Source organism: Esox lucius, chromosome 17 (genome assembly GCF_011004845.1).
Source record: "Esox lucius isolate fEsoLuc1 chromosome 17, fEsoLuc1.pri, whole genome shotgun sequence".
NCBI lineage: Eukaryota > Metazoa > Chordata > Actinopteri > Esociformes > Esocidae > Esox > Esox lucius.
In genome coordinates this window covers 30,551,576-30,570,886 of record NC_047585.1, presented here as the reverse complement: position 1 = coordinate 30,570,886, position 19,311 = coordinate 30,551,576, and the positions used below count along the sequence as shown (strand labels likewise).

The following is a 19,311-nucleotide window of genomic DNA, read 5'->3' as shown; positions in this document are numbered from 1 at the left end:
AAAAGTTGCATGTAATTAAGATTATTTAGATTTAGCTAAAATATTTCTAACTATCTGAGGTGATGTAATCAGCAGAAAAGGTGGAACATTTACACAGAAACGTAACCTTGTCATTGCGTGTATCTTACCATTTAACAGCCTTCCACAGGGGGTCCACTCACATACAACACGCACGACAATATTACATTATTGTCATTTTGGACAACTAGTGTACATTAGTAGCATACATTCCAGTACCCAAACAGACATTTTATATTAACTCGTCTACCTACACTGGAAATTTAGGGCGGCTAGATTGAATCCCCTAGCTGGCAAGGTTAAAATATATATATTGTTTTGCATCTCGGTAAAGCAGTTAATCCTAATTCCTCCCCCGGCTTTCGTGGTAGACTCGTCCGGCAACTATTCACTTCCAAATCTTGGTTTGACGTTCATGCAAACAGACACATATCTCTTTTCCCTTTAGACCTATGTTTGTAAAAGCTTCAAAATAAAAATGTGTTAATTATATAATAACAAATAGAAACTACGTTGTCGGCAAATTTACACATACAGCCTATTACAGCCTAACGATAATGTATTATCGCTTGGTGAAAACGTTGATTTAGATGTCCTTCGTTTACTAAAACGAAGGACATCTAAATGTCCTTTTTAGTAAAAAGATAAGAATAGGCAACCACAAAACCGCTGTTACTGAAGGTGTAATGCATAATGTTTGTGTGCTTGCGTGTGTGCGTTCTTGGTGGAGTTGTGGCGGAAATGTATGAAGAACGAGGGGCGGAAATGTATAGGCCTAGGTATTGGATCCATTTATTTCAACATGTCAATGTCAAGGGTTTGCGCACTCGCAACCAACACCAACGGGAAACAAGAATTCCCTAATCCTGTTCTCCGGCCTCTCCATCTGTTCACATTTTTTGTTTTAAACCCTACACTATCACACATGATTCAATTTACATGATTAGTTTACTAAAGTCGTGTTCACACTGTGCCGTAGCCCAGGGCCTAATGCACATTTTGAAGTGGGCTAGCACCAACATTTGCTCCGAAGCAGGCTTAGCAACCACTTTTCAAGGTTAGCCCCAGAAATACCGCGGCAAAAATAACCAAAGTGAGACTGGGCCAAGAACCTTCACTTAATTTAGCCTACCTAAACTCGTGTCCGACGCTATTACTAATAACTACTCCGTAGCTCGGTCTCCCTCCTTCCACCAAACAACTGTCCATAGCTTTCAAAGAAAACCTAGTAAATTTGTCAAAGCAAGTGCGGACAGTGTGGACATCTAGATCAACCGACGTAAGAAAGTCGTTAATTGAATCATAGCAGCGTAAACAACGTGTCAGTGACGTAGTACATGTAACATTACAGGCGGGAAAGAACTTCACATTTGTCTGGAACAGAATGTGAAATGATCTCGTTTCATATTTCTCCCTTTGCTAAGGGCTTAGGAGTACAAGTTTAAATGCTTAGCCTATGGTTATACCGAAGCCCAGGGCTAACAAATCTTGTGGGGGCTAATAGCCTAGCACAGGTTTAATAACAACCCTATGTGAAAAGGGCTATAAATTGATCAGTTGCGCCAGTTTGGACTTAAAACACGTCAGGAGTCTGTGGAGGCCGGAGGACGCTTTCGGGATTGTATTTATACAATACATTTGAAGACATGCAAAGAGGTCATATTCAGTGCAATAAAAAATTACTCTACTACAACAGCCCAATAATGCTATTTAAAAACTGATTCTTTTTTTAATAAGTACAATCGTTCAATTATAACGAGTGTTCACATCATGTGCAATAGCAACTTTAGGCAGTTATAATTGTTGGGACACATAACGAGGGTATGATGAGCTGGCTAGGTAGTTTGATGCTAGTTTTGAAGTTCAAAAGCCCCTACTTAAAATACACTGCAACAAGCATATCGAGTGTATGGATTGCCTTGTTAATTGTCACAGTTAAAATGTATTGATCAACATTGTAAATTTGAAAACGGGGTAAATTGTGATCAAAAGCTTAGCGATCATAAAGTATACAAAACATCCAAGAGACCACGTTATGTATAGCATCTGTATAACTTCCAATCCACCCAATGCAGACACAGAAATCAAAATAAATCATTATTTTAGTAAAAAAAAAATAAACACAAAAGGAACAAAACTACAACAGCACAATCATGCTATAAAACAGATTCTGTTTTTGAATATATATCATCGTTCAATTATAACGAGTGTTCACATCATGTGCAATAGCAACTTTAGGCAGTTATAATTGTTGGGACACAGTGTGATGAGGTGATGAGCTGGCTAGGTAGTTTGATGCTAGTTTTGAAGTTCAAAAGCCCCTACTTAAAATACACTGCAACGAGCGTATGGATTGTATAGATTGCCTTGTTAATTGTCACAGTTAAAATGTATTGATCAACACTGTAAATGTGAAAACGGGATAATTTTTGATCAAAAGCTTGGCGATCATTAAGTTTACAAAACAACGAAGAGACCACGTTATGTATAGCACCTGTATAACTCCCAATCCAATCCACCCAATTCATACACAGAAATCAAAATAAATCAATATTTTTAGGAAAACATTTTACACAAAAGGAACCACGATTTTATAATAATAATCAACATTTTCCTAAGATTACAACATAGATACAGCATTGACAAATGTCTAGCCATTCAGCCGAATTGCTTGTTTCCGCGTACATCCAACAGAGGTTCATACTTTACACCACATCGCGTACGTACAAGCACCAGAAAGAGTGTCACCGTATGATAAATGTACGCGAGGGATGATAGCGGATTTTGCCATTTTACCTAGTAGTGCATTCTGCGATAAGGACATACTACCAATATGCTATGATTTACCAGTGCATAGGGTCTTTATTTTATGAAAGCCGTGATTGCATTTTGAGTGTACATGACATGATCTGTTATTATCCTCCTATTTTCTGGAATGCAGATTTGCAACATTGTTTGTTTTCTCATTCTTATAATTTACTAATGTCTGTTAAAAGGATTTCCCACACTTGTTGACTGAATAAAATAGTGGACATAAAAACTATGTCACCATGACTGTCTTAAGCCATAGGGGATGGGGTAGTGTGGGGTAACTATATCTGATTGCTGACACAAAAAGGTAAAGTCTGTTTAATTTGTTGTATGTCCACCATGGTGAATGTGACATTTTATTTTGATATATATATATATATATATATATATATATATATATATATCCCCTTATTTATTTTAGTGTCAAATGTCCTTACTATCTCAAAATGGCGATGTAACTCAAATAAGTCACTTAAAGAAGATTGGTACAATATTTGGAAAATGTAGGTCTCAATGACTTTCATTGGATATCGGCTCCAGTTGCTCCTGTAGTGGTATACAGCCGAAATAAAATATAACGAATCTAAATTATGCAAAATTAGATTAATGTACCACAAAACACTTCTGCATAAAAAAATGTAAAACAAATCTGCTGAACAACAGTAGTCGAGGCTTTATGAAGGAAAGTGGTTACTATGAGAATTACGAGGCTTGGTTACACCACATTAACCTTGTGAAAATCATATGGCATTAAAATCACTATTTTGTCCCCTCTATCTCTCCCATTTCCTTTTTTTCTTCTCCTTCGCCGTCATCGTTGCCTTCATCATCGCCCTCAGCCTCGGCTTCCGTGTCTCCTCTTTGGCCCGGAAATTTGTCCTTGTTGTTCTCCTTTTTCCATTTCATCCGACGGTTTTGGAACCAAATCTTCACCTGACGCTCAGTTAGCCGTAAAGCATGAGATACCTCAATCCGACGCTTACGGGTGAGGTATGGGTTGAAGAGAAATTCCTTCTCCAACTCCAATGTTTGGTATCGACTGTAGGTCTGTCGGCCACTGCGTCTTCCGGGGGCTATAGAATGGAAATAATACTTACAATTAAGCAATAATTGTGGTCTGGATCCAGGAGGACGTTCGCTAAGCCGCTCTCGTCTAGGAGCAGAGGTTTAAGTCAGCACTATACATTGGCAATATTATAACCTCTACCATTATATATCTCTGCTCTCTGCCTCGGCTAAACACGGTCTGAATTTGTTTTTACTGATTTAATTATTTTCTTATATCTAATTATAGCGATCCAGTGAGACGCCACGAAAGCTAACAGAACTGAAGCTATTGAACTATGTATGCGCCATGAATAAGTAAATCCGACTAGAGTGAATCGTTGTCCTAGTAGGTGAAAAGCAATTATTCCAAACCCTTATCAAACGTTACCTGATGTTAGCTTCGTGACATTCAAAGTACGAAATGTACACATTAAGACTATATATCTAATCATATTCAGGCTATGGATTTTTGGTTGAACTGTTTAATGTGAATCTATATATGCACTAAAAGACCCGCACATATTAGAACGTAGCCTAGCCTACTAACCATGCGGTCTCATCCATGGAAACATGAGACTAGGAGACGGGTTTTGATTTAGGTGGCCTTGTCCTTCTCCAAGATTAGTGCCATTTGAGGATCTACAGTCTGGGTATTGTGCCACGCTCGTCTCTTGTTGGGAACCATAAAGCGATTGTCTCGGAAGTGCTTCATATCCATAACATTTAGTAGCATCTCCATGGCAAGCCAGGGCGCATGCATTCTGCTGGTAGGCTGGTGTGGCGATCCCCGACGTCCCATGGTGGAAGAAATCTTGGACGTGATGGGGCGGGTGCTGAAATCCCGGCGCCGGCGCTCCCGCGCCGTAAACCAACGCGTGGCTCCGGCTGACGCTTTGAGGGAACCTGCAGTCGTAGTAAGTTGGTTCCAACGTTTCACCGCCTTTGTACTTGGAAAAGAGAGGGTTCACGAAATAAGAGCTCATGTTTTTCTGTAGACAGTGTTACAGCTTAAGAAGTGGTTTACGACAATTCCAATTATTGCCTTGGTTCGGTTCCAAACCCCATACATAAAACGACTAAAACCACAAAATCATAGAGACATGTTTAACAGATAATAAAACTTGTGTCCGTATCCACCTCCCCTGTGCTCCAACACCTGTTACCAATGCAAGTCCCTCGCTTTTTCTTGCTTTTTCTTTTTCAGCTTCTAATACCGCGAATGGTTGATGTGTTCATAGCTAAAGCTGGCTAGCCCCTCCGACTTCACAGTCACTACCCCCCCCCCCCCCCCCAACGAACACACTAACACACGACATCGACCCCTCCTCTCATCACCAACCTTCAACCCCCTCCCATTCTCACTGCGTGCCTGGACGTCCATTCCTTGGAGAAAAGCAAAGGCACTGCTTTTTTGCAGCAGTTGTATGCTTTGGCGTGTAAGCACAAAAGTACCAGTAAAAGGTTCTTCTAGTTAATATACTGTTTATTGACCTTAGTGAAATAAAAACCTTGAACTACCACTCATTAAACGCTCTATAAGCGTTACGTCGAAGATTTCCATTCAAGAACACATGTGAGCGTACAGCTACTGTGACAGTCAAATTCAGAAACTGTGTTGTCGCCTTTCTTATTTCAATTTCAAATTGCACAGCTAAAGTATATATATATATTTGCCCGAATTATTATTTAATGCCCTGATGCCATGTATGTATTGTGCGTAATTTACCTTATTTCTGATCAAAATAAAAGGAAAATATGGTTGTTAAATGTATTGGTCTTTTATTAAAACAAACATAACACAACATACTAAAATGTAACAATTAGAAAGAAAAGATATATTGAAATTATGTTTGTCCTAGTTATAACACTCTTCTGTAGCCACAGTGTCTATGCTACTTGATCAATGTGGACTATTGATGTTTAACAAATAAAACATTGGCCAGCGTAAATCATGAATTTGATGTGTAAAAATGTTAAATGTACTTGAGAACAGACCATGTTAGTTGTTCATTTCTAGTCAATAGGTCACCTTCTCTACATTTAAACTCAGCACAGTCTACCAGGACTCCATTTCCCTATGGACCACCACATCTTCCTAAACAGGCTAAACATAGCCTAAGTGTTTATATACTAGTCAACAGCGACATCAAGTGGCGTTGTTGTAGGTTGTAAGGCACAAATTCGACTAGAGGTATAGATTGCCATGCTACTGGAATTTATCATGAAAGGAACATTTGACATGCATTTATAATATTCGGTCTCATGAAAAGTACAAATTGAAATGTATGCCTTATAGTTATAAAATTCTTAAAAGAAAGGGTGAGAATAAATCTGGGACCATGGGACATTATGATACCCAATTTATTGTTATTTAGACATATTAGTAATAAGTAATAAGCGCAAGTATCGCATACAAACATGAATTTGTAAAAAAGTTACATAAGACGCGTCGGTCAATAGCCATCATTCCAATGAAAAGAACAAGGCAATAACATTTTTAATTATTGTCGAAGTACAATAGACAATAATGAAAAAAATATTTAATCGAAAATTGTTTTGAAACATTTAGCCAATATTTACTATTAGGCCTGTCATTCATATTATTATGATTATTATAAGCTAGACATCATCAACGTCGTTTTTGCCATGGTTATAATTATTACTAAAAGACTATACATATATATACATTATTCGGTTGTAGAATTCAAACACGAATTTGAAGCCCATATATATATATATATAGGCCTATATATAAGCCCATATGTATGTATATATATATATATATATATATATATATATATATATATATGGGCTTCAAATTCGTGTTTGAATTCTAATCATTTCTAATATATATATATTAGAAATTATGGTAAGACGGACACGTATCAGCTATATGTCATATAAGGGCCGAAGTTGTAATGAGATGGTCACGAGCTGAACATTCACACATTTTCAGAATAACGGAAATCACCATTCACAGTGGACAGAACCAGTGTGCCCGATTAGGAATAAAGGAAGTGTAATTTGGTGCCCTTCTCTTTCTTTTATCCCCGTTCTGCTACATTCCTAGCGAAGAAAGGCGGAGGGAGTCACGTTTGCAGCCTTTCTTTGAAACAAGGATACAATACCCTCAAATAAAAACAATAAAGTAATTTAGCCCAGACGTCTAGCCAGACAGGTTTTCTTTGTTTTAGATTGCATTCGAGCTGCTCGAAGCAGGGCCATAAAATCCCACATTTCTCTGTGCTCTGCGAGGGAAGTGTCCAACTATATTGGGCTTTAAAATCTCTGTATCCTGTCAGTATTGTTTGTGACAGCTCAAGAGGAAAGCCCATTTACTTTAGCGACCAATACGGACAAACAAACGTCTCACCAGTAGATATGGAATAATTTTACACACCGCACATCATTCGGTCTACCCATCACAATTTTGAGAACCAACAAAAAATTGCAAAATGATGTGCCTGCGCATGCACATTCACCTTGATTCAGTGATTGCAAGTCAGCATTACGATATGCATAGGCCTAAGACTTATTAATTCATAGCTACTGTGTGGCCTCTGTCGTATATTCATGTTGCATGCTTTATTAAACTATAACGGATACATTTCAATAGAGTCTCTGTGATACATGAAGGCTAAGGCGGCAACAACAATAACAAAGGCATTAAACCCCTGCAAGTGGTCAAAGACAGCAACCGGTGTAAACTAATCTAAGTTATCTAGATATGATTAAATGTTTTAATTAAATTTAAGTTATGCTATGCAGCAGATACATTATATATAACTAAAGTGTTTACAGAAATGTTTTTAGTAGGCTACCAGAATATCACGCTACAGCTATTGGTTGAAATGGTTGCAATAATCTGATACTTAAATACTATTATGATAAGAAAATATATAGAAGTGAGTAGCCTATATAAACTCAGAGCAATCCATTTACAAAATGCTTGAGAAACTGTCGCGAAGGTTGTCCTTCAGTGGTCAAAAAAGCCGTGAAAAATATAGAACTTGAATTAAAGGTCACACAAGCTTTCAATAAGAAGTGGTCTGTAACTTTAGTCTGTTACATTTGCCATCAAGAACTGACTGTTAATTATATCATTTATTTTGATAGCGTTTTGTAAAGCCATTTCACCACGTAGCCTAATTGCTGGCAGTGTTAATACATATTGTAAAGGCATATTTAACCTTTCAAGAAGAATAACCGAACAGTTTCTGAAAAGAAGTAAAGATCATTTTGAATATATTTAAAGTTGACGAGAATGTAGAGCAGGCCAATAAGATAGTTATGTTGAAAGAAATTATATGAAAAAATACTGTAAAAAATGTTAAATAATTGAAAACAAAAACATTTCACAGAAAATGAAGAAAAAAACTACATTTTGAAGAGACCCCCTACAAGCGCAATTATTCTTACCCCATAACTCTCTTGATCAAATATGATATTCGCATGTCTTTAAACAGTAGGCCTAATAAAGAATAAATAGTTCAAGCAAGATGCACGTGATATCGAAACGTGGGACTGAGTTAAACTGTGCTAACAATAGATCTATGGCTAAATATCCGATGAAAAAGAAAAATATATATCACAAGAAGATAAATCACTGTCCCCAGTCCAGGAGTGGAATATTTCTGAATATGTACGAGTCAGTGTGTCCATAGTTACGCTACTGCTCTATGCTTTCTGTCTTCTCTTTACTCATTTTCTTCATCTTCATCCGCCGATTCTGGAACCAAATCTTGACTTGTCTCTCGGTCAAATTAAGAACCCGAGCAACTTCATATCGACGGTCCCTTGTAAGGTACATGTTGAACAAAAACTCCTTTTCGAGTTCGAGAGTCTGATATTTTGTATACGGACACCGTTTCTTCCTCGTTGAACGAGCGTGTATCCAATTCGCCACCTGGTTGCCTGTAAAAGGATAGAACATGAATTAAGTGAATAAATCCAACGCTTCGAATGGCCTTTCGTAGTTCTTACCTACAAGCATAGTCTACTCTTTACATTAACTCTTCAACGGACAATAAACCAAACGAGGAGTGCTCTTTTGTTTTTCTAAATGTAGGTTAGCCATAGGCTATGGTTTAATAAATGTATCATCAATGTTTACCTTACTAATTATAAATAAACTTCTATAATATCCCTGATCCATATTTTGAGAGTGTCACCAGTGCTAGAAAAAGACAGAGTCATAAAAGTTTGACTGCTCTTGTTTGGTTTATTGGCCCATAAAATATTTTAAAGCCCGTAGCTTCAAGCTTCGGCTGGTCTGCAACCAAAGCAGCTAAATGCATTTCACCCTAGCTTTCCCATTGTAGCTTAAAATATTTGTCTGTGTTTACTGTATATATTTTGCTCAGTGTTGTCATGTTTTATAAAATTTAGTATATGAAGAAATGTCTAAATGAATATGGCTATTGACCTCGATTTCGATTTACTCTGCTTCGGTTTTATGGGATACAAGCACTTCAAATTTGTAAGAAATAAGACCTTATTGAGGATTAATATCAGGCCTATGAATGCACAACTCAATCCTAGGCTAATAACACGGAATGCACATAACAATAACAAGGCCTATGGCGATAGGGTCACACTGCTGTAAGTCTTAAAACAAAATGTCATTTTAAGAACACAAACACGTTTATAAACGACACTGTAGGACAGGTAAGACTCTGGAGTTAAGTGAACTAAATACCACTAACGCCAATTTAAAGATTCCGGTGTCCCAATTTTATAGCCGTTTTATAGCTAGGGTACTTTCTATTTTACAACCTTTTAGGATAGGCGTTGGTCTTGTCTAAAACGTTCTTCAGTTTGACTAGTTCAAAGGGAAGTGAAAACATACATTTATTGTATCGTATGACAACAGACCACAAGCAAATTCCACGGAAGAAACACATCACCTAACATACACAAGCGTCGCCAATACCCGGTTGTAAACTCGCATGGATTCCACTTACTTGGGTCGAATTCTGGCTTGTCTTCGTGCTTACTGGAAGCCAAAACCTCCGATTCGGGAGACGGAATGATCGTCTGTGTTTTGTCACGCATATCCGCAGAGGTGTAGAAATAGTCCGGGTATCCACGGCCGTTAGACGCGATGCTGTCTCCGGTACAGTGCTGGTGAAATCCATCGGGTTTGAGTCCGTAGTGTCTACTGTTAGTCCGGAAGCCTGGGAAGGATACTGTTCCAGATATGGGATCCAGCCATGAGCAAACATACCTCGATTCTGTCCCAATGTGAGGTTGGTGGGTGTATGGGTGGTAGACCCCTTGGGACTGAACTGCGCCCCAGGATGAGGTAAAGATAGGAGATTTCGGGGGGAAACTGCAGGAAGAAAATTCTGAACAATCCGGCACTGTATTATGGGAACCCGTAGTGAGAAGATCCGGGGCTAAGAACCGCGACGCCAACACATCCTCGCTTTCATGGACATGGTTTATCAAAGAATCCACATAATAATTGCTTATGGGACTCGTGGTCGACATGACGAGGTCTCTCGTCTCTTTTACATGCGTCAGGTTATTATATGGTGTGTATGTGTACTTTTTTAAAATCTTACCCCTTGAACAGCCAAGCCAGGTAATTTTTTATCACGGGGTTTTTCTACTCTCATTGGCCATCGCTGAACACGTGATTATATTTACCCCACTTTATACAGTGGATTAATGCGCACGCACTTCTAGGACAGTGATGTACATCACATCTTAAAATATTGAGTATATCTATTGTATAAGCGTTCTTTAAGACTGATTCGTTAAGTTTGTTTGTTTTCGCTTATATTTCTCATAAAGAATATGGAGATGAGTTTATCGAACCGAATTGGATGCGTGTTAGGTAGGTTACGTTGATTACACTCCACGACGCACTATTTCTCTATATTGGCTGATTTTTCTTTGTCACGTAGAAACGTGAGCACATATAAACGTTTTGGATAATAGATTGTCAATAAATCCAATAAATAAATTGGAATTGGGCGTGGTGTGAGAAACCTTTAAAAGTTGATAATTGTGGAACGAGAAAGTGCGGTGCAAAATGATCCTTTCTTCCAAAAAATATGAATACATTTTGTCATAATTGTTCACTTAAGCGTGCTGGCCAAAACGTAGTTTTTTGTGCTAGCAACTGACATGTTCCACCAAGTTCACCTAAACTACAAACAAACGCTGTATTTTCAGATTTACAATGGTCTTTTTGAGACCTTATGGAAAAAAACTTTGCCGACTGGATTAAGCCATTTCAATTGATCAATTAAATTCACTAGTTTTGAAGCTATTCTCGTTGGCTTTCTATCACAATCAAGGTAAACTGTTATTAGAAGTACAAGCCTACACATTAGAATTCAACGAGTTAATATCCAAATTGCATTAACACGAACATTTAGGCCAAGGACCATGGCGCCTAAAAACGTTGATAATTACAAGTTATAAGTATAGGGTGCCTGTTGTGGGCTATATATACTATATTGCTGGCATCTGAGAACTAGTATTAATAATGACAGTCAGTGATTATTTAGAAGGCCTTAACGCAATACACAGAACTACAAATACAGATGATAAATGACTACTGATTTTTATGAATAACCGTATCTCTTAAACTAAGTTATATATCTTTTAAATATACTATATCCAATCGTATGTTCAATAAGCTAGATCCAAAAATATATAGTTAAACGTATAGTCATAACATGTATAACTCAAATTAAGTTGATATACGTCTGTTTGTGAAGTAAACGAAAACGTCTCGATAGGTGGAGTGAATGAATCAAATGAACCAAATTTCTTTATAAAGCCCTTTTTACATCAACCCCAAGGAGCAAGCAACAACAATGATGAAGCAACAGTGGCTGGGAAAAAGTGAAGGTTCCTTAGATGGGTCCCATCAAAGATGGTTAGGGTTAAGATTTAAGTGTAGGGTTAGGTTAAACAGTCTGTAAAAATATACAGACCAATTTGTAAATGTGATGTTCAAATATGTGATTCCTCTGCATTAGCTAAATGCAGCAAAGACTGCTCTGTCATTGCAACCTGTAAATTTGTTTGCACATTGATACATTATCTTCATTCCAAATTAGCACAATCTAATATTTTACCACCAGAGAACCACTACTGGAGTAGAAAGAACAGTTATTTCTTCTGCAAAAGTAATACTACGAGTAATACTGATTTACATAGTGTGTTTTCTTTCCTTTAAGGAATTTGCTTTGAATTAACTTTAAAAAGAGCTAAAAATATACAGCAGTGCAATACACTTAGGCATACGTTTGTAGTATGCTTGTTGTCCGTGTTAGGGAAGCTATTTAAAAAATATATATTTACCAGCACATCTCTCAGATAGACGACCCAATAAAACTACGAGAATGTGTAATTATTCTACTTGACACAGAACGATGTGTTTCAAGTGATAATTAGGCAGGTTTGTCGCCGAAAACTTAAAAATTGTATAGTTGAAATAAATAAATGCACTGGTGGAACAGTGCCTATATCTCAAATTTGTTTAAACCAACCTAGAGCAAAAGGTAATTACATTACTAATTGAACCGCATGCAGTTCATTAATTCCACAACCACGTGGAATACTTGAGAATGACAAGGTTATTTTACCAGGTAAGTATGACGACCTGGAGCCAATTAGGGTTAACCCCATTGCTCTGGGATAGTGCAACAGTTTTTTCACCAAGCCGGCTGGACCTAATGCTTTAACGACCAGGTTACTCAGTTGTTTGTGTGCAATTCTGTGCTCATTTGGAGATTGGGAATTCAATAACTTCAGGTGATATCATTCATATTCGTGCTAGTTGACATATGACGACAATCAGTTTGCACCAACCAAGATTTGGCTTTCGCATTAACCCAGCCCATCAGAATTGGAGTAGGGCTTTGGCTGCCATGTTGAGCGTCTGGGGAGCAATAAAATTAACTATCTTGCTCTGGGACAGAACAATATATATTCGGTTCACCTTCCCGACTCTGGACTTCAATCTAGAAACCTTTTTTGCTACTAGTCAGTCTAACTGCTTTTCAGATATTCAGTAGCCTAAGCTTTCACAGAACTTTTGTAACATTATCCGTAACAACCATTAGTAAAATGAACAGTGTGAACAAATAGCATTTGTCTCCAGTCTACATTGTTTGGATAGCTGGATAGCTGTTGATTCCATTTCAATCAACTCAATGTTAAAAGACATCACAAACGTTTTGTTAAATCAATAAAATGCTTAGATCTTAAATTACATTGACAAACAACCCTGATATAAGCCTAGTTTTATACCATTGAGCTAACACACAGCTGGATCTGATTCTGATCTGATTCTGTGAAGATAAAACATAACAAATGAATGCAGCAGGCAATCTGAGCTCACCATTTGCTTGTATGGCCTATAGTTTCAGGTGAACTTATCACTGCCTATTTTGATATAGGTGTAGTTGTAGAGGAAAGTATTTTTTATGTTTTTTTCAAGTCAAAACTGAATTAATTACATCAACAGTTCAGTTATGAAGTTATGATAATAAATATACATTTCCCCAGCATGCTGAACTGTGCTTTGGGAATTGTTTTAACAACTTGTTTTTGCATTTTGATTGTAATCACTGTTGTAGTCTATTGTGAGAGTAACAGGGCCATTGTCATTAATGAATCTCTTGGTCATCCCTGTAATATCAGGGTCTAAAGGCAATAGATAAAACAAGTGGGCATCCCGTGTATAACAGAACTTGATTCTACCTATAGTCTATTGTCCACTCTAAACTGTGTATGTTCTCTCGATAAGCAACCCGATTAACAGTTCCACTCAAGGCTGAACTTTCAGAGAACTGTAAAGGAACCTGATAAGCTGCCCTTGAAATCGTCCACTTCATTTCTATCCAACATTTCTTTACCGAAAGCCATGGGCACTGGACATTATGGCAGGCTTTGTGTTGGTTTTACTCAAGTCATTACTTCAAGCTCTTCAGGGTCCAGGTGATTAAAGTAATGTCTATACAATATTAACGTAACTAAGTGCAACGAGGTTACCTTAAACTTTTAGAAATGTGGGCAAAGATGGTCCAGATGTCAAAGCTGCTACTTTTGGTGCTTACGTACTACATCAGCATGGCTTCAAATCCCCCTTACTGCTCTTGCCTTTTAACAAGTTGCGGTCAAATAAAGCATAAAATGCCTGGGGGAAAAAATATAAAGATTTTAAGCAATGATATCACATAATATTCAAATATGTACAGAAATGTGTCTGTTTATTTTATTTTAATTATTTTAACATTTTCTGCTGGAAATAAATACATTAAAACATTAAAAGTGCAGATTTTTTGCTTTCTCTAGTATAAGCTTTTTGAAACGGCCCCAAAAATAAAATGTTTCGCACCAAGGACGTAACTAGAAAATCATGGATGGTGGGGCTTAGCCTCGTTTTGGGGGTTCTGGGCATACTCCCCAAAACACATTTTCATCATGTATGTTTAGAGTAACAACGGGTGTAAAATCTATCAAATGTTATTTATTTTTTGGTCAAGGTTGTCTAAAAGTATACCTTTCTCGTTGTTTGTGTCAGACACTGATCTAATATGACTTAAATTATATCTAAATAAAGAAAATAAAGTCTACTCTGTCTTCATCCATGCATCCAACACCAACAAAAGTCACAAAAACGGCTGTACCATGCAGCCAAAATACTTTTGTCAAGTGACATACAAATGTTAGCTAGCATGTCATTAATAAAAATTTATATTTTTTGTTATTGGTTAGTGTTGTCGCTATAAAAACGACGACCCCTATTATCCGCCGCCTGACTATTTAGTTGAATCATATTATAATAAATGTTTTATTTGTATTACAAATAACAGAAGTGTCTACTAGAAAGTTGTAGCTAGCTTGCCTTCCGGAAAAAATTTATAAATAAAAAGACTGATCACTTTGATATTGACGTCTGATCTGTCACTCAAGTCGAATTTCACTAACTGCAACTTGTCTAAACAATTTCCATACATGAAATTTTTACGATCTTAATTTTATTTTTATTTTTTACTTCCATATGGTGATGGGTTAGCTGGAAGGTTGTATTGATTAGCAAAACGTACAGTTGCTTACCAGTGCTATTACATTTTGAACTTGAGCGGATATTCTTTTCCTTAAAGCCCCCCTAAAATAGGCCTAGCGACGTCCCTGTTCCGCACCAACATTTGAGCTGAGCCCTTCTATCTCTCTTTCTTATAACAAAAATTATGAGGAGCTCTGCAGCGGTCTAAGGCAACTCAACACGGTCTGGATTGGAAGAGGAATGGTTGGAAAGGGACCTGTAGTCTAGCGACTTCTTGTACTTGCAAGTTCATTTGTGGAAGTCAGCTAAAATGTCACTCTCCTTAAATTAGGATGGTTCAGACATACTTCCGGGTTGAGCAAACTGTGATAGTAATGGTTTGGTGGAATGTACTTCTGAAGGGCACGATCTTTGACTTTAGAAAAAATCTGCTGGAACTATCATGAATAATCACTGTCCATCATCACAAATTGGACCACCATGAAAGCGCTGGAAAAAAGCTGTTAAAATAAAATACGAACATATTTCTAGTTTACAAGGACGTGGTCTGCAAAAACTATGGTGAGAATTTATTACCGATTTCCTGGGTAAATAAGAGAACATAACAGGGTACGGTTGGATCAGTAAGTATTAGTATAGGCACTCCTGCAATAAACACAAGCAATACGGCAGGACCTATTGTAAAACGGCAAGTTTGGTTCCAGCCTATACTGTGGAGACTAGCTTTGTGGACTGACACTCTATATTTAACTATATACATATTTTGTATGATTGTTATCATTTAAAAAATATTATTAATAAAATAAATAAGCAAGGCTATTTTTGAACATACGATTGGATATAGTATATTTAAAAGATATATTTCTGCTTTCGGTAAAGAAATCTGCCCGACCTTGAAATAAAATGATTGCCCACTTATTAATTAACCTATACCATCCAGCAAATAAATACAAGTTGAATTTCGATAACTAACATGGGGTTATAGTTTTTATCTATGATTGTATTGTCTTTCCCATCAGCGTCATCCGAGTAGGCTAGAATGAGGGGTATATACATTTATTTCAGACCCGGCGCCACGTGGGGGCAAGAGGGGGCTTAGACCCCTCAATTGTATTTTCTGTCCCCCTCCCCAGTTTAAGTAAAAATCCTATCGAAAAATAACCAAAAAACAGATTAGCCCCCTCGCCATTTTAACAGCCCCCTCAGTTACTTCGTCTTGGCTCCGGGCCTGATTTATTTAGAATAATCTGTAAGGAATAGGCTATATTTTAACTGAAATCAAATTTCATTAAGAACGTTATTGAAATAATGAAAAAATATACGTATTTAGTAGAAGCCTTTAAGAAAGGTAAGACTTTTGCAAAGATAAACGGGATTATTTTGAAAAATACTGACCTTTTGGGTCAGAATATAGTTTGTGTGTGTGTGTTTGTCAGAAAGGAGGTTGAAATATGAGAAAACGATTTCACAATTTCTGCAATTGATATGAGATAAATAATCGGACAAGATCTGACTTTATGTACTGGATTTTAAGGTGCTGGTGATCATCCTTATATCGGAACTTGAAAATGTGGACTATTCAGTGCCAAGCTTGTTTTCAATCTTTTAGGTTAACGTAATACATTCTGATATTAAATGATATTAACTGCAATAGAGAGTGTATTATTGTATTATACATGTTTATTTGCCCTGGGATTAAACATTGGAGTTGTCTTAATAAAAGAATGCTGTTCATTACAGACATTACATTGGTTTAGTTGAAGAAACATTGCAAACACATTTAAAGCCACTACTTAACGACCTCACTGACAGGAAACGTTACAACATAATCACACCTTGTAAATAAAGTCATATTAAGACAGCAATCCAGTGCATACCCAAAGCCTACTCCCTCTCATAATGGTTAACAATTGCAGACAACATATTTTGACACACATTCCATGTGGTTGTGGTCTGTGGGTAAAAGTGAATCAATACATGTGACTCCTTGGGCCAAAATACATTTTGGAGGTTAACATTTTAGTGGATTGATTTCTGTGGACAATTTCAATGTAAAAGTGTCAATAGACGAAAGAGCGAGTATACTAATATAGCCTACATCCATTCTGCGTTATGGAAACTGATATCGTTGAAATGGTGAATATTGAACCTATCTAGTGTTACCCGCGTCAAATACGGTACCGTTTTGAACCCATTTATCCTACGTTGAAACACTGAAAGAAATTCACAAGGTTTAACAAAAAGTCTAATAAATTGTTTCTAGTGGACACCAGAGCGCGCTGCACATTTCGGTTCGGTGACTAGGGGATGTACTTATGTGGACCTAGTTGCTGGGTCCGAAATGGTGTATGTGACCGAACTATGTTTGATAAAAATAATTGGGTAACCTTTCAGCCGAGGGGAGTGTGATTTAGATTTAGGCATTTTGTTCGACCATTCAATTAGCATACACGTGATGTGATAAGGAAGATATACCATGATACAATAAATGGACGTTCCTCAAGCATATAGCTTAATTAGTTCACTGTTTGGCGTATCTCCCATTAGGTACCTGGAAACGTCGCTGGAATGCTGAGTAGGCTAACATTTCTAAAACACCCGCTGCAAGGCTAGACCTCAAATGTCCGCACCACAACACAAAGTTTAACAGGATTTTACCCTCTGATGTTTACAACCCCAATTCTATTGCAGCCAATAGAACCTTTAGTGTCCACCTCATGAAGCGAGAGAGCAATGAAAAAGTTCTCGACGTGAGCATTGCTCTCAGTTCATTTACAATGCCATTTGCGGCGACTCCGGAGTTGAATGTGATCTGGCGGATATGAGCGCCCTTGATGAAGGCGAACTGACGTAATCAAGGCAGTTTCTTGTTGCGGAGCCAGGAAGTAAATCCCAACAACATGAAACTACCTAAACCACGCGTCAGCTGAACGTGCAAAGACAATCCATTGACAATTATTCAACATATCACACGTCTCCACCGCGCCAGTTGGGAGGAATTATAAAAATAAATACAAATAATAATTGTAACCATATGCTACTCTCGTTTCCGTTTATCCATCAGAGATAGGCATGTTGTTAAACTTCATTATACTGGATCCAAGACTAATTTGAAATGTCTGTTAGTCAAATTTTAAAATATGAACATAAGGGGTTACTATAAGGTCGACGACGTGATTGAACGTCTATAAGGAGCATTCGTATTTTGTAAAATGTTTTAAACCCACATGTTTACTCAACAGGATAAGACTCCTCGAACCAAGGGATCTGCAGTTGTCGGGTCAGACAACAAAACATCCGTTACGCATCCATGGATGATGTAAATTTAACAAAACATCCCAGAATACATTATGATCCAAACTCTACTGAGACAGCTAATAACCCTATCCAAGAAATAACCCACACACGTCGTTGGTTGCACCTCAAATGAATGCAGGATAATACAATTGAGCAACAGAAAAACACGAAAGACCCTCTGTGTTATGGCAATGAGAGTATTCTCCGTTTCAAATATATCAAATGAACAAATCCAAGCGTGTTATATTCCAAATCCAAAAATAGAAAACCAACGGCTGTTCCTACCTTCAACCCTGGCTGCATGCGTGGATCCGTTTCCATGTTTCTGCAGTCGTGTCTCGTAGCTGTTTCTGTTCAATCATATTTATTCCCTTAAAGTAATCACCCAGTCTCTTCTCGCTACATTATTTGCTCCATCATCTGTTGGAGAATGTCGCATTCCCCTAATCCGATGAATGCAGTGGCGTGTTGACGTGGAAACCAGTCCCCAGCACAGCGCAGCTCCATGCATGGGTAGACATCCTCCTTCTCACCTTTACGCATCTTTACTGCTGCAGCACACATTATATTTGCAGATCATAAAACCCATGTCTAGCGCTGTACTCCGAGCCTCATTACATTACTATTTTATGACCTTGACGTATTGTGGTCACCTCGCTAATATTATAATCAACGCTATGTCGGGTATTTCCACTTACCCTAGAGCATGTATGCCTAGATTAAATCTGCACGTAAACCTCCTTTCCCACTCCCTTCTTTCTCAAAGCAAGATATAAAAGACACAAATCGAAAGGAAGGACGCTTCATACCCATTTTATTTATTTAACATCTTTACAAACATTTGGCCTCAAATGCATACGATAATAACTTGGAAGTAGGCTACATGCAGTTTATGATGCAATGTACAATAGACATAACTTTCACAATAGTAAAAAAACGTACCCCCCTCCCCAAAAAAACATACCAACAACAACCCACAAACATATATTTTTTTTACGGAAGATATTTCCGTAAATGTGTGGAAAAACAGACGACTCGCTTTGATACGTATCACTTTTATAACAACTGCAACACACAGACTTTGAAAACAAGGTCATCTGGGG

General features: G+C 37.5%; 2 protein-coding genes across 3 annotated transcripts; both read right to left on the bottom strand.

Moving 5' to 3' along the window:
* Nucleotides 1-844: 844 nt before the first annotated feature.
* LOC105016988 (homeobox protein Hox-C8a) lies at nucleotides 845-18,728 on the bottom strand. Of its 2 annotated transcripts, XM_020055511.2 has the most exons (3): nucleotides 18,494-18,728; nucleotides 4,424-4,823; nucleotides 845-3,902 (listed from the first exon to the last, which is right to left on the bottom strand). In XM_020055511.2, the coding sequence occupies exons 1-3, from the start codon at nucleotides 18,527-18,529 to the stop codon at nucleotides 3,589-3,591; spliced, it is 750 nt and encodes a 249-aa protein (XP_019911070.1). In that variant the 5' UTR covers nucleotides 18,530-18,728; the 3' UTR covers nucleotides 845-3,588. The 2 variants fall into 2 exon arrangements, with proteins under 2 accessions (XP_019911070.1, XP_010879551.1); XM_010881249.3 differs by lacking the exon at nucleotides 18,494-18,728 and having other exon boundaries at nucleotides 4,424-5,124.
* On the bottom strand, nucleotides 6,697-10,594 carry LOC105016990 (homeobox protein Hox-C9a). The gene is made up of 2 exons (XM_010881250.3): nucleotides 9,840-10,594; nucleotides 6,697-8,790 (listed from the first exon to the last, which is right to left on the bottom strand). The coding sequence occupies exons 1-2, from the start codon at nucleotides 10,366-10,368 to the stop codon at nucleotides 8,546-8,548; spliced, it is 774 nt and encodes a 257-aa protein (XP_010879552.1). The 5' UTR covers nucleotides 10,369-10,594; the 3' UTR covers nucleotides 6,697-8,545.
* Nucleotides 18,729-19,311: the final 583 nt, after the last annotated feature.